Source organism: Drosophila nasuta, chromosome 2L, assembly GCF_023558535.2.
Source record: "Drosophila nasuta strain 15112-1781.00 chromosome 2L, ASM2355853v1, whole genome shotgun sequence".
Classification (NCBI taxonomy): Eukaryota; Metazoa; Arthropoda; class Insecta; order Diptera; family Drosophilidae; genus Drosophila; species Drosophila nasuta.
The window spans coordinates 16,314,820-16,329,691 of NC_083455.1; the positions used below are offsets into that span (position 1 = coordinate 16,314,820).

At 41.8% G+C, this 14,872-nt stretch overlaps 2 protein-coding genes across 10 annotated transcripts in view; one reads left to right on the forward strand and one right to left on the reverse strand.

Moving 5' to 3' along the window:
- Window positions 1-51: 51 nt before the first annotated feature.
- On the reverse strand, window positions 52-9,325 carry LOC132798794 (CD109 antigen). Its single transcript, XM_060810775.1, has 7 exons — window positions 9,152-9,325; window positions 6,032-6,941; window positions 1,981-5,764; window positions 1,718-1,911; window positions 1,480-1,654; window positions 1,232-1,337; window positions 52-1,168 (listed from the first exon to the last, which is right to left on the reverse strand). The coding sequence occupies exons 2-7, from the start codon at window positions 6,922-6,924 to the stop codon at window positions 957-959; spliced, it is 5,364 nt and encodes a 1,787-aa protein (XP_060666758.1). The 5' UTR covers window positions 6,925-6,941; window positions 9,152-9,325; the 3' UTR covers window positions 52-956.
- Window positions 9,326-9,677: 352 nt separating this feature from the next.
- Window positions 9,678-14,872, forward strand: part of LOC132791097 (basigin) — a 29,417-nt gene continuing 24,222 nt past the window's right edge. For 2 of the 9 annotated variants that reach the window (XM_060799904.1, XM_060799956.1), the window contains exons 1-2: window positions 12,525-12,690; window positions 13,636-14,197. In XM_060799904.1, the coding sequence (XP_060655887.1) occupies window positions 14,125-14,197 (73 nt within the window). In that variant the 5' untranslated portion in view covers window positions 12,525-12,690; window positions 13,636-14,124. Of the gene's footprint in view, window positions 9,785-12,524; window positions 12,691-13,635; window positions 14,198-14,872 lie in introns of those variants that run through there. The other 7 variants (XM_060799910.1, XM_060799925.1, XM_060799949.1 and 4 more) reach the window with 7 other exon arrangements.

Here is a 14,872-nt window from a genome sequence, read left to right on the forward strand (position 1 = left end):
ATTTGAAGAAAAACTGCGAATAATTTTTAAAAATTCAAGTGGATGAAAACATTTCGTTAAATTAATTTATTTTCGATTCTTTCGTTATATAGAAAACATACAATACAAATTTCACATTTCAAGATTCAATTGTTGTTTTTAGCATAAAGGAGGGACGGAGTACTCAGATTCGATAGATAACTATAGCTACACATATCTGGTATTTAGGTTTATAATATACAAAAGCAATATCTAAACTGTTTTTGTCAGAATACAAATATACGTCATACAAAACTTATAAACTAATTAGATTCATTTGTTGCATTAAAACACATACTCAATGTATGTGCATTGGACGGTTGCTTTCAACGTTGTTATCTCAAACTAATCATTTTGATTATTTCGATTATATATATGTATGTAAGATATATAAAAATTTCATTTGATATGCATGCTTTATCCGAAAAAAATGTATTCACTATCGATTTCTAAAATCTAGTTAAAGGCAATTTGTGGTTTGAATAAGACACTTTTTTCGTTTTTGATTTCTTTTAGCGGCACTTCAAGTGCTCCTCAATTCAAAGTTAAGGCAAAGACTCTTCTTCCAGTGGCAAATGACAAAAGTTACTTAAAAAATACAAACTGAACTCTAAAAATACTATATGTGCTATATAAATGTAGTTTGGATGCAGTAGCAGAGACGTAAGAAAATTAGTGGATACTATTTTTGTACATTATGAGATTGTGTGATTACGGGCGAAACTCAAAATATAAAAGCCACGGGAGCACTAGAAAATGCCATCAGTTATTCTTGGACGGAATGCAATTTCGTTAGAAAAATTAAAAAATATAAACAAAAAAAAACCGAACTAAAAAACTCAACACTCATATTCGAATAAACCTAAACGTGATTAGTGTGTGTGTGTGTGTGTGTTTGGTTTTGGACTGCTAGTGTACGGCTTCAAGTTGAGACTCTTCTAAGTAAATAGATGTAGTGTGTTGAGCACGAGATGTGTGCGACTGCGCAGCAGATAAATGAAGACGCTGAAGAACAGCAGCCAGACGGACATCGATGTACGCCAGCCAACGTTGTAGATGGAACAATAGGGACACTGTGAGCTGCCGCACACTTCGCAAATGTTAAGCAGATACGTGGGCAGCGCATCGAAGATGGATTCATTGAAGCGCTCTGTAAATTAAGAAGTTCTTTTAATAGGGTATTCAAAAGTTATGTATTTAAAGAGGTACTTACCTGGTGCATAATAATCATAGACGCGCACGGGCAGATAACGCGACATATTGGCCACTGGATACCAGCGCTCTATTGTAAAGTTGACGCAGATATCCTCTTGATCCAGCTAGAAAGTTATGAACAATTAATTTCACATATTTTTTAAATTTAAAATTTAAAGTGTCGCAATTCTATGTAAATTATAATCATAAACTTAAATTACTTTTAACTTTGTCAATCCATTAACATTTTTTATATTTGAAACTTACGAAATCAAAGTAGAAGACAATCTTGCGCTCCAAGTAGCGCGCTCTTCGCAGATTGCGCACACGATTGCTCAACACATAGCTATCTAGTTTCTGCTGCTGTATCCAGTAACCGGTCGGAATGGCCACATCCAGCACAGCCATGCCCGAACGCTCAGCTTCGCGTGTATTCACCCAACTGCAAAGACGAGTAATAAATTGAAACATTATCATATAAATGGAGCAGGCGAACTTTACTTACTTTTGACAAGCGACATAGGATATATGCGACTGATTCCTGCCATGGAAAATGGTCTTGGTGTGCAATCCAAAGGCTGGTACTGGCGGCTTCGTCTGGAACTTTTCAATGTCCACATTGTACTGCACATGCATCTGCAGAATGGCATAACCGGCGCCCTTGGCCTGCACCTTAATGGTGCCCCAAGCATCGGGTATCTAGCGAAGTATAAAAGACAACAGCTTAGAGTTTGACAGATTTACATTACAGAAGTTCAAGTCGCTTACCTCAATGCTCTGCAGTCGCGCCAAATTGGAGTCATCGATGCGCAGCTCTTGCGTCTTGCCGCCCTGCGACGACGCCTCAATCTCCACGCTCAGCGAGGACACATCACGAATGCGTGATCGCACCGTGTACTCCACCAAGGCACGCAAAGCAGCGCTCGTATCCTGTGTGGACGCCCAGCCACCCTCGTTCAAGCGCTGTGCATTCAACCAGCGCACAATGGGATCCACAAAGAACTCGCGACGCGCCACATAAACCAGCAAAGCATAGGCCGTCGTTTCAATGTTCAACGCGTCGAATTCGTAGGGCAGACGTGGCAACGAGAACCACTTTTGGTTCTCCAGTTTGCGCGGTGGTTGCGGCAATTCCGTATTACTCCAATACATAAAGTCGCCAATGGTGCGCGCATGTCGTCGCAGAATGCTAAAGACGTGCTCGGCCGATGGCGAATTGCACAGCTGCAAAGCATAAGCAGTGATGGCCACATCATAAGGTTCTCGCGTCTCATTGAGGAACTGCATATTCCGTTCTATATAGCGCACCGCAAGCTGCGTAGCTAACGCGACTCGCGTGCCCAATGTGCCCGACAAATCCTTGACGGTGGCCAGTGTGATGAGCACATGCGAAGTCAGCGTCACATTGCGATTATGTTGACTCGTGTAGTCGGCAAAGTTGGTACGATTCATCTTACGATCGGGCAACCAGGTGACCTCATAGAAGGATCCTTCGCGTGTTTGATGCTGCAGCAGCCAACGCATGTTCTTCTCAATGATGGTCGAGTCAATCCAAATGAAGTTCTCCCACTCGTAGAACGAAGCCTCCTGGAAGATGCGCAGACAGTAGCTGGTCAGCCAAACCGACGATGCCGAATTGTTCCAATCGCTGCGGAACAGCGAGAAGCTGCCATCGGCACGCATGAAGCTCAACTGCCGTTGATAGCCAATGTTCAGATGATAGAACGCTTCCTTCTCTAGCGTCTTGTTGCGTTGATTAATTAAACGCATGTACATAATCGTGTAGAGATTGGCGGCAAAGCTGAAAGCATTCTGTTCGGCCGACTCCATGGGCAAATAAAGCAGCGATGTGGCATTCACAGGCATCGTCGGAAAAATGGGACCCACCACATCGCCCACAATGGAGATGCGCGCCCGGTTCGAGCCATAGACAAAGTAACGATCGACCTGGTAGGGAATCTCTGGCGTTTGAGTGATATTCACATGCATATACTCCAACACATAAGCGCGATTCGACAAATCCAAGAGCACCGATTGATGGCGATACTGTGGCAAACCATCCGACTCCACATGGAGTCTTCGGGTAATGGTATCCGTGCCCAACAACGTAGCCACATGTAGCGTCACATCAACATCGCCAAGTCGCTGTGGCACCACCGGCACGTAGACCACTGTGGTGCCTTGGGCCTCCAGATAGATGAAGAACTGATGTTCACCAAAACTTGTGCGTGGATTATACGAACGCACAATGCCATCCTCCTCGACGTGCACGAACTTGTAGTTGGGACTGCCGTGCAACACGACAGTTGCCTCAATGGGAATGGTCATGTAGTTAAAGACTGTGACACGTATGCCAATTTGTTCGCCTTGCCGGCATACCTGCGGCATCTCCACGTTGATGAAGAAGGGTTGAACACCCACATATTCCAGCGCTTTGTTGAGCATGCCAAAGCCCTTTGAGGGACTCACACTGAAGGCGCTGACCATCCAATAAGCCGGACGATCGGGCACATCCACATTGAAGATGTAACGACCATGCGGACCAATGTTCACATCCTTCCACAGCCAGACGTTCTCATAGTGGCGCAACACACGATTAAAGCGATACTTGCGATAGTTAAGCAGCTCGGTATCGTTGCGCACCTGGCAATCGATCTCATCGGTGCCATCTTCACAGTCATACATGCCATCACAACGCTTATTCAGCGCGTAGCAGCGTCCGCTCAAGCATTCGCCGTAGCCCAGAGTGCGATTACAACTGTCCTGTCGCCTGGGCACATAACCATCCGTAAACACAACCAAACCGCTGTACTCGAAGGTGCGATTGGCATCAATGCCAAATGAGGATGCGGGGAAGTAAACAAGCTCATCGGGATTGCCTTCATGCGAATACCAAATGTGTTTATAGGTGCCATTTGTTTGCTCATCGAAATTGGACATTTTCGTAATGATCTTGGCGTAGGTCAACTCATTGCCCGCCTGCATCGTGTAGAAGGCGCTGTCAATGCCCGAGAGTCCCACATAGGAGCCGGGTTCGCCAAAGATGGCCACCTCAACCTTTTCTCCAGTGCGTGCTTTGCGATTGTTGATGTACACCGTGAAATTATTGCGCGAAATACCATTGACAGGGAACGTCAAGGAGTCAGCGACCACTTGACCCTGGGTGGTTATCTTCCACACCACAAGCGTGGCCATTGGCGCCATCTCGGCGCTCAGCACCACCGCAATTGTGCGTATGCCCTCGGTTATGGTCTCACGATCGTTGATCAGTATAACACCCTTGGACATGATCAGATAGTTGAATTCCTCCAGATAAAAGTTGGTGCGTATGTGGAAAATGATGTACTCTCCAACTACGGGTTTCTCGGTGCTCGTGGTGATTTTGATGTGCTGATTCCGCGGTGAATAATGCGACACAAGCAACAGATCTGTTTGCACATGTTCGCCTCGCGGATCCCTGAAGAGCGCATGAAGACGCATTTCCTCGATGCCATTGAGGAAATCCCGCGCCTGCGGACTCTCATCCAGCTGCAAATCGTTGCGTATGTCAATCTTCAGCTCCCAGATGCCGTCGCTCTGCTGCGACATGTGCAAACGTTGTGTGGGCCAATCACGTCGTCCACCATTGCGACTAGACACAAAACCGCTGACCTCCATCAGGCCCTGCCGCAACAGATTCGGATCGATGGGCGAACCATCGTGATATTCGACAACCAAATAGGTGGTAAAAGGCATTGCGGGTTTAAAAACTTGTGGCGATTCACCCAGAAAAGCGACACGCAAACTCGAATTGTATACACGTGCCACCGCATAGCCGGCGATGATTTCGTCATAGAATTTTTCACCCACGGTGGCTGTGATTAGCACTTCCATGCCAGCCATGCTGGGCACAATTGATTCCAGCTCACGCATGGGCCACTTAAAGTCGAAGGTGCCATTGAAGTAGCGCAGATATGGCAACGAGTTCCGATAGCTTGTGGTCCACGAGCTCGACTCATAGCTCTCCACGTATTCCGGTTTCCGTACCCAGAACGGCCATTGCTCCTCGAACTGATAATAGCGAGGCGGACGCAGATAGGAATTCTGTATGCCAATATCAAGACCGCCTTCTAGTGGCAACTGTGGCACATTGTACGGCTGCTGCTGATTTGGATCCAGACTAGGATTCTGTTGCGGATTGTTGTAGCGCCAGCGTTCTCTGTATAAATTCTCCTGCTCCAGCGGTGAGCGACCTCCCAAGCGGAACTTTTCGTTGAGCACCTGACCATTAAAGTAGCCAATGGGACGTATGGTCGCTGTCAGTGTTAGATTTCCACGCACGGGGAGACCACTTGTAAAATTGGCCATGATACGGCCATAGACGAAGTGATCCGTTGTGAAGAAGTAAGCGGGCATTGTGACATTCACCTCGAAACGGGTCTGATAGTATTCCTCGACGCTAAAGTGACTCTCCTCCTGCTGGCCCTGGGCAACAACACGAATGGTCCATTCGCCAAACGTTGGCTGATCCGACAGCTTGTATTCGAGCGAAACAGATCCCAAATTGGATTGTCTGCGGAAAAAGAAATTAAAACATGTTAGCGTTAGATTTAAAGCTTCAGTGAAGGAAAAGGATTAAAGTTAATCTTTGTAAACTCAATGAGCTTTTCTAATAAAAATAATCATTGATTCTTTATGGTTTTTGGTTGAGAACCTAAAAGGAAAAATTTCAATATAATTCTTAAGATTTTGTTGCTTTTATAGCTAAATCTCTACAAACGTTACTTATTTCGCTATAGCATCACAACATCAATAATCATCGTCGGTTTTAAACGCTTACCTTGACAACCAACGCTTCAGGATGTGCCGATTGGGATCCAGCATGTACACATCGATAGCATTCTCGAATCCCTTCAGTTCGGTGGTGATGGGAATCGTACGGAAACGCACCGTCTCGCCCTGCATGTAGAGCGGCTTGTCTGTCTGCACAAAGATGGTCATCGAGCGCTGCGAGAAGTCGAGACGCGTCTGATTCAAGAAGGCAACACCGCCCAGGACATCCTGATAGAAACCCTCGACGCGCAGTCTGTAATCTCCCGACACACTAGTTGGGGGAATGCGCATGAGCAGCGTCTCGGGAACACCTTCCTTCACATCCTTGGAATCGCCGCTAATTTGTACGCCATTGCATGAGATACTCGCATGCACAGTGATCGGATACTTTGCCTGCAGTATGGACACCGACACCTGGTAGATGAGGCCGGGACGCACCATGCGAGAGGCAACAATGAAATAGGTTGGCTCGCGATTGTGCAATGTGTCCAGGAACATGGTCTTCACATTGTACGAACTCTTGCCGCGACCCAAGCTCGGTTCCTGGTCATCCAGACGCTGCTTGTTGTAATCATCCTGGGTGCCCAGTTCGTTGTAGCCACCATCGGTGCGATAGGAGGTGGGATTGTTGTAGATGTTGTTGTTGTTATTGTTGTTGAGATTCGTATTCGAATTGGGATTTACATTGCCACCGAATGGTTGATTGATGTCGTATTGCGAGGAGGTTGGTTGTGGCAGAAATGGTTGCTGTCCTTGTTGTTGCTGCTGTTGCAGCAGTTGCTGCTGCTGTTGTTGTTGTTGTTGTACGTTGTAATAGCTGCCATCGATTTGAGCTGCCACCAGATGGAGTTGCAGCAGCAGCAATGGTAGCAGCATGTGCCACAAACAGCGCTGCATCATTCCAATAATGTGCTGCACTACAAGGCAGAAAACAAAAAAGTAGAATAAAGATGTTGTACTAGAAAATTAAGTCAATCAATCAGTGTGTGCAGCAAGTGCATCAATTAACAAGTTCGTCAGTCGTCACGTCTGTTTTATCCTGTGAATTATAAATGGAAATAGCTGATTCTGCTGCTGCCGCAAGTGAAGTTGTTGCACTGTGGCGTGTTATATGTCTTCTGCTATATGTTCTTTTTTTTGTTTTTTGGGTCTGCTTGAATGCTTTCCGCGTGCTGTGCACGCAGCCAAAACAAACCGCGAACACGAGAGCAGCGTTTGAGAGTCAAACAACGAATGGCAAATACTCTAATAAGCTAAATTAAGAATAACTGATCAAAATTATATATGTTTTTTTTTTTTCTAGGATAACTGGCCAAATTCGAAAACTCCAAAATGTTATTAATTATTTACCGAAAATATTTGAGAATTCTACATTAAGCGATGTTATGAAGAAATAGTTATTATTTTATTTACAATAAAAGTAAAGTTTCACCTTTACACTGAAGCCCTGCATTTTAATGTATTAGTCAGTCTGCCTTTAGATGTGGCTGAGATCGACTGCATTTGTTTCCCCTCATAGCTAAAAGACTATTTCCGTTAGTGTATCAAATGAGGTTGCCGCACGGCACTATTAATAGCAGTCCCACTATGCAGGAGCAATGAACGTGCCATGGATTTAGTCAAGCTAACACACATATGTATGTATGTCCATACATATACTGCACACACACTACACACAGTTGCCGCCTCTAAACTATGTCAAATTTTAAGTTAAATGTCATTTAAGTTGCGTGCGCAATTAGTCTTTTGATATGGGATATGTGCCAAAGCGATTTAAGGCGACGTCGTCTTCCCTTTGGATGCTAGAAATCCTCAACAATTTACAGCATTCACTCAATTCTTAACCAGAAAAATACTATATATAGTTTTTAGCAGAAATTTGTCAAAGTACAAATTCACTAAAATGGGAACAATAGATTATCGCATTTAAATTCATAAGTTATCGATAAGTAGCTACATATCCGTTGCAAAACTGCGGTTTAAATTTACACATTGATGCATTTTTTAATGTTCAAAAGAAAAATAAAGAACTCGAAGAAGCTTAGTGAACGTAAGAGCAGTAGCAAGGATAATTATACGCTGCGGAAATGGGAACCAAAGATTATCGTTAACTTTTGTCTATGACAAATGGCGACTTAAAATTTTGACATTGATGTATTTATTATGCTTGAAAGCAGAAAGAAAGACCAACTAAAAGCAGCTTATCGCGATCACAAAGGACAAAGGATACGTGTATATAGGGGCAACCATAAAAGAACAAACGTTCTAAAGGTGAGAGGAGCTGCAGCAAGGACAATTAGGCAGCAGACGCTGACGGCACACTTGACCCTCGGGCCAAAATAAAAAATATAGAGAGAGGGCGACAACCGTTGAGCCGGTAACGTACAAATGCAACAGAGCAACATTGTTTACCTGACTACAACTGTGAGCGTGTGTTTTGCCTGCGCACTGAAGCAGCAGAAGTCGCTGGCCGAAGTGAAAACAAATACAACAAACTAAACGAGAAACCCAAACTCGTAATAATAACGCTGCAACAGCAGCGCACATTGTAATCCACCCTTTTCTCCACTATAATGCAGACGCTGTAACGCACATACACACATACATGCTTGCATACAAGTGTATACACACCACATTTTGAGTGTGTTTGTAATGAGGCATTAATTAGTGCCAGAGAGCGTGAGGAGAGGGCAAAAGTGCAATTGAAATAGCCTGTAGGACAACACTTAAAACAGACAGCACACATGCCAAATTACCAATATGCAAAAGTAATACCCTCCAAATGGCTATGAAATTTGAGCGCAGCACATTTCCAATTGGGCAGCAGGTGGCAGCACCGCGTTATATTCTTTTTTTCTTTCGCAGGAAGCGAAGCCTACTTCAAATTTCAACACAGTACAGATGGATTCTCAATATTTGTCGAACATTACATACATATAATACATGCAATGAACTAACTTAGCAGAGTAAGAATATCTAGATTTTTAAAATTTTTCGGTCAACGCCCATGTGTGGACAGCAACATCAGCATAATAACAACGCAAGCATCCGAAGTAGCGCAGGTATTTTGAGCAAACAATTTTTGGGCGGGTCACTTTTAAGATCACAAGTGCACTCACTCACTCACCTGTTCGATGTGTATTGTATGTTTTTACGCTGAACGGCTGCAGTTTGTTTGCATTATTTTCTAATAACAAAAGCAGAAACACAAAACTAAGATGTAACTTAAATTTTAAACAAAATGAAACACAAAACCGAGCAGCGCACACACACAAACCCGCGTCGCGATGACTTATGCTTAGAGACGGGCAATCAGAAACTGACTTAGTTATCGCACCACACCCCGTCCCAAAGCAAGCCATCGTAATATCGGCTTAGATATCGATATACCCCTGACCACACAAAACAAATTTAAAATAAATATTTAGTTTTACAAAGATTAAATGAATAAGCTAAAATGTTTTCTAAAAGCTTTTTATTGGTATTTTATTTAAAGCTATAAAATAACATTTTGTAAAATAATCTCGGCTTCTGCATATTTATCGAAATATTTGTACAGTGTTGGCTAACGATAGTTTTGTTCAGGGATGGTTGAAATATGGTATTTTTAATGTTTCGTGTGACCAAATTGTGCAAAACTTTAAATACTCACCATTTGAGTCATGTGGATGTGTGTGTGTATTGTATGCGTGTGATGTAAGGTCATTCGCGTGAAAATATCAGCGAGGAAAAAATCGAATTTTTGTGTTTTGTGTGCTAGGTAAATTCCAAAAGAGTGCAAAATAATCTAGCTGAAGCAAGTGCGATTGCTATTATTATCAAATTGTGCACACTAATGTGCGGTAAACACGTGTGTAAAGCTAACAAAAATCGTAACTCAACGCAAAAATTATGACGAAAAGCAGCAGAATACTCATAGACACACATACACATATGCAAACGGCCAGTACGCACACACAAACATTCAACGCAGGCACAGCAAATACATATATATGTACATGTATATGGAAGCAAAGGAGCTTGGGCTAGAACCTAGAGTTGTCAACGCTCTTCGATGAATTTCGTCATTGAGTGTGTCGCGTATTTTCGTGGCTTTGTATGTGTGTGTTTTGTGCGTGCCTCGTTTGCATATGTGTGTGCGTGTTTAAGTTCTTGTAGTAAAAAAAATGAAAGAAAAACGAAAATGATCGAAAAAGTGAAACATACATAACTTGTGCAAAAAAAAAAATTAAAATTCTTGGGACAGTCGCACTCACTGCACAGTGGGCCGCGCATCTCTCGCCAGGCGTTCGGAAAAAAACTATTACATAAATTGTACAAAAAGTGTAAATGTAAATGTAAATGTTATTGAATAGCGAGCGCAAGGCAAGAAAGACGAAGCGAAGGCGCCGCTGCTGCTGCGAATGTCGCGCACGCTGTCGTCATCGCGGCAAAAAAAAAAACAGAAAATAGAAGAAAAGAAAAGAGGGAGCAGCTAGCTAGCAAAAAGCAACAAAAAATAGAAATCCCTTTACTATATTTGCACTCAATACTCATTGTTTGCCATTTCGCGCACACACACACTCATTTATCTCTGTGTGTGTGTTTCTCCATCTCGTGACTCGGCATTGTTGAGTATATTGACTCCTGGTCACACACAAATTAATTTTTGTCGTCCCCGCTGTCGCCTGTGTTGCTGTTGAAAATCAACTAATAATTGCTACAGAGTGTGATGACAAGCGAAGGAAGTGCGGGTGGCCTCCCTATAAATGTATATGTATGCGTGTATGTGTGAGTGACCTCGTGTCTGTGTGTCGCGTGCTTGTGCCTGTGTATGTGTGTGTCGGCAGCGGCAAGGAGTGTCATGCGTATTTGCTGCTTCTTCCCCACACATATATATACTCCCCCTAAACCACTCCCCAAACCGCTTTGGCATCGTACACAACAACAACAGCCAGAAGAACGCTGCTCCTTTGCTCCAACGAGTTTTATCTTGTTTTCCGTATTAATCATATGCGGGCGCAGAGAGGCAATCACGTCATCCAGCTTGACACGCACACACACACACACACTCAGCCATACACTATAAAGTCATTTGTGTGAAGTTTAGAGCTGAGAGCGAAGCCGCAATGGCAGCCAAGTTTAGAACCGATATCTGCCTTTGTGTGTGTAGGCGGCGCGTGAATTCAATCGTTATTTTTTCCATTTCATTTAAAGCTTAATAAATTTAATTAACTACCGACAAACATACATAAACACATATGCATAGCCATTATAATTGGCATTTATTAATCATATTAATATTGTTATAGTTCAAGTTAGAAATTTTGGAAAACTGCGACAGCAGCATCGCATCATAATCTACATCATCGGCGACTACGTCAATTTTGTTTTTGTTCTCGTTTTCGCATGCGTGTGTGTGCTTGTGTGAGTACAGTAAATAAACGATGACCGGGACACTGAGTCATGATGTCGACTTGATGACGTTATGCTGCGCTAAAAGGCAATTTGTCTTGGGAAAGTGCTCCGAACTTTGCCAATAAAACTGGCCAAAAAACTTTATCAAAATTATATTTCTTCTCACACACATAACACACAGACAATTGTACTCAAAATCAGCTTAGATCGATGTCGAGCTAACAAACGATAACATTTGTTGCCGTCACACATATTTATCGTAGATCGATAACGATTTCTCTTCCCAAAATTGATCATTTTTCTTGCCATCACTGATGCGCGCTGTGTATCGAGCAGCTCATCAGCTGATATTTTTCAAATTGCTGCCAACAATTAGGAAATAAATAAAAATTATATTACATGACGCGTCGTCCGTGGTATGAAGGCGAGAGCGCGCCTTTTGTTTTTCAACGCAACGAAATTAGCTTAGCAGCCAGACAGCCAGCAGCGACAGCTACCCAGCTAAAAATCATGTTGAAACCGCTTTTAGGCAGATCATCAGTATCGTCTCCCCTACTCCCTCTCTCTCTCTACACGATGTTACGTTCCTGCGGCAGCTTTTTGCCCATTGGCCGCCGTTGCCGATACGTGAACGATTCACGTTGTTGTCGCTAACGTTGTCGAGTCTTGTATATTTGTATTAAAATACTGCAATGAGCTCTTTATCTTAATGCGATATACTATAACTGTGTGTGTTTGTGTGTATACACATTTGTTTGAGTGTAGGATATGTGCGTATGATTTTTGATGGGACGAATGTCGTCGCATTCACGTCCGCGGCGGGGTAAACAAACTCCCGCTGTTGCTTTGCGGCTGCTGCTGATAACGTTGCTTTTGCTGTTGCTGCTGTCATCCGCCTCAAAAAAAAAAATGAAATAAAATAAAGCAACAGCAAAAACAATGAGCTAATAACAAATCCGTACGACTTTTATCAGTCAGCCATGACGACGTCGACGTCGCTGTCGACCGATGGCCGAGTGAGCATTTTGTTGCCGCTGCTGCTGCTTTGCGGCGCTGTATGCTCTTTTTTTGCCTACTCGCTCGGTGGCTGAGCAGTTGCTAGTTCAGTCTGCTCGCTGAATTCATTGCGTTACGTTTACGTTGCTTTCCGTTCCGTCGTTGTTGTGTTCCGTGTCCGTTGCTTTTTTGCCATTTCTCGGTTTGTCGGTGTTTTGTCGTTTGTAGTTGTAGCAGTGTTGCCTTAGTACTCATTAACTATTTGGCCAGTGTGTACGTATTGCCCAAACATTTTTATAAGTCACGAACAAATTGTTGCGGTCGTTGGCAAAAAAAATGAAAAGAGAATATAAAAAAGAAACAACGAGAAGAAAATAATGAAGAAACAAAAAAAAACTGTACATCGCATATGATATTTGAGTTTTGTGCTCTTTAAGAGTGCCGAGCATTTTGAGCACATTTCAATAAACCCAGCCAACAACGTCAATGTGCCATATTTCTTTTTTGGTTTGCGAGCCAAAAATTCTTCGACCCCCAGTCTCGTTTTTGATGCGTGTGTGTGAGTGTGAATGCGAGTGCATGTGTGTGTGCCTGTGTGACTGCGTGCATGTGTGAATGTGAGGAGAGAGCGCTTTTTGGCTACGCATGGAAATGAATAACGTCAAAAGTTTAGTTTAACGCGACAGAAAACATAAGAAATTAGCAGAAAGGTGCAGCTTGTCCACCATTATTCCATCCCTCCCCGGCCCCCTGCGTTGCCAGCACGTGTGCAGCTGACGTTGACGTTGACGTTGACGAAAAGGCAAACACAAAAAATAAAAGAGACAATGAGTGCAAATTTTTACAAAATTATATATGTACTGGTGCGTGTTGGATGTAGTTGAACGCTTCTTCCACATCCTTCAGCCGCCCGCTCTCCATTCTCTAACTATCCCTCTCTCACTCTCTTTGTCGACGCACTTTAAAGATGCCGCGGGCTTTCTTCTTTCGACGGCTGCTGCTTGCTTTGCTTTCTTTTGATTTTTGAATTTATGTATTTTTAAATTTTTGTGCAAAAAGCATAAAGTTCTCAACCGAAAAACTGAAATTCGAACGTGAACAACTAAAGACAAATTGCCAACGAAAGAAAAGAAAAATCCAATAACAAAACAAAACAAATAAAAATTGTTTGTTAAAATAATTTTTCTCCACTTTTCTTTTTATTGCAAAACAACAAAGATAGCGACAAGAAATAAGAACAAAAGCTGGAGCTGGTTAATGAATAAAAAAGGCGGAGAAGAATCGTTATAACAAAACACAAATACAAAAAACCAAAACAACCAACAACAACATCAACTAATATCAAATTAATATTTAAGCATAATTAATTAATGAAAAGTAAAAGAATCGTATACATAAATAAATAAATATTAATAATGATATACATAGTAAGTTAATTGTAAAGTACAAAACCAAAAAACAACAAATAAGAGATAAACACCAACAACCAACAACAAACCAACCAACCAAAAAAAAAAATATACAAAATTAATTAATTAATCAATCAACAAATAGTTAATGAAAATTTAATATGTACATGCAAGCAATCTGAATCGACAACGCCAACAACAACAATAGCCACTGCAGCAAAATAATAATCACAACAACCAATAATAATAACAACAACACAAGCAACAACCACAACAACAACACGGATCAATACCAAAGATGGAGGCAAAATTCTTGGCTGCCGCTCTTTCATTCCTCTCGATATTTTTAGCGATTTATGCTCAATCATCTGGTAAGTTGACAACAACAACAATCATAATTTTAATATGTAATAATAATAATAATGATAATGATTACAAAAACAACAAATATCAAAGAAAAACATTAACCACCCCAATTACCCCTATTATATTTAAGCTCTTTCGTATATGAATATACAACGAATATTATATTGTATGTTTGTATGTATGCGTTTGTTTGTATGTGTACACGAAGCATATTTATACCCTCTACCCGTTAGGGTAAAAGAGCGTTTTCAATGAGTGTGCAACAGGCAGTGTTATACTGCTGTGACTTTAAATAAAATTCAACAAATTGTAATGAATTAAGGCTCGAATTTTGTTAGTTTAGAATTATTAAAAAAAAAACTAATAATTGCATTTCAGAAGCGGGAATTAAATCTGATTAAGTTCTCCTTAGTCCGACAACGATACTCGCATAAAAACGCGTTCCAATGCTCATTTTGAATTCTCAGAATGATGATACAGTTCTTAATAAACATTGTGAACGATGATTTCTAAGAATCGTATTACGATTTTAAAAAATAAACTTGACGTGAGAGTTTATAAACTTAGAGTTTTATTTGTGTTAATGATTTGTTTAATAAATTGCTCAAATGATTAATCTTAGTTGAAAAGCTATAATTAAAATTAAAAAAATTTCTTAATTATTGGTCAATAGCCTATTC

What these genes read in the sequence shown, in the direction of transcription:
- LOC132798794 (XM_060810775.1), bottom strand. Translation starts at nt 6,924, where the DNA reads ATGATGCAGCGCTGTTTGTGGCACATGCTGCTACCATTGCTGCTGCTG. An exon ending in CTGAAGCGTTGGTTGTCAAG is followed by an intron (nt 5,765 to 6,031) that starts GTAAGCGTTTAA and finishes CTTTTTCCGCAG; the next exon opens with ACAATCCAATTTGGGATCTG. An exon ending in CGCGACTGCAGAGCATTGAG is followed by an intron (nt 1,912 to 1,980) that starts GTAAGCGACTTG and finishes ATACTTCGCTAG; the next exon opens with ATACCCGATGCTTGGGGCAC.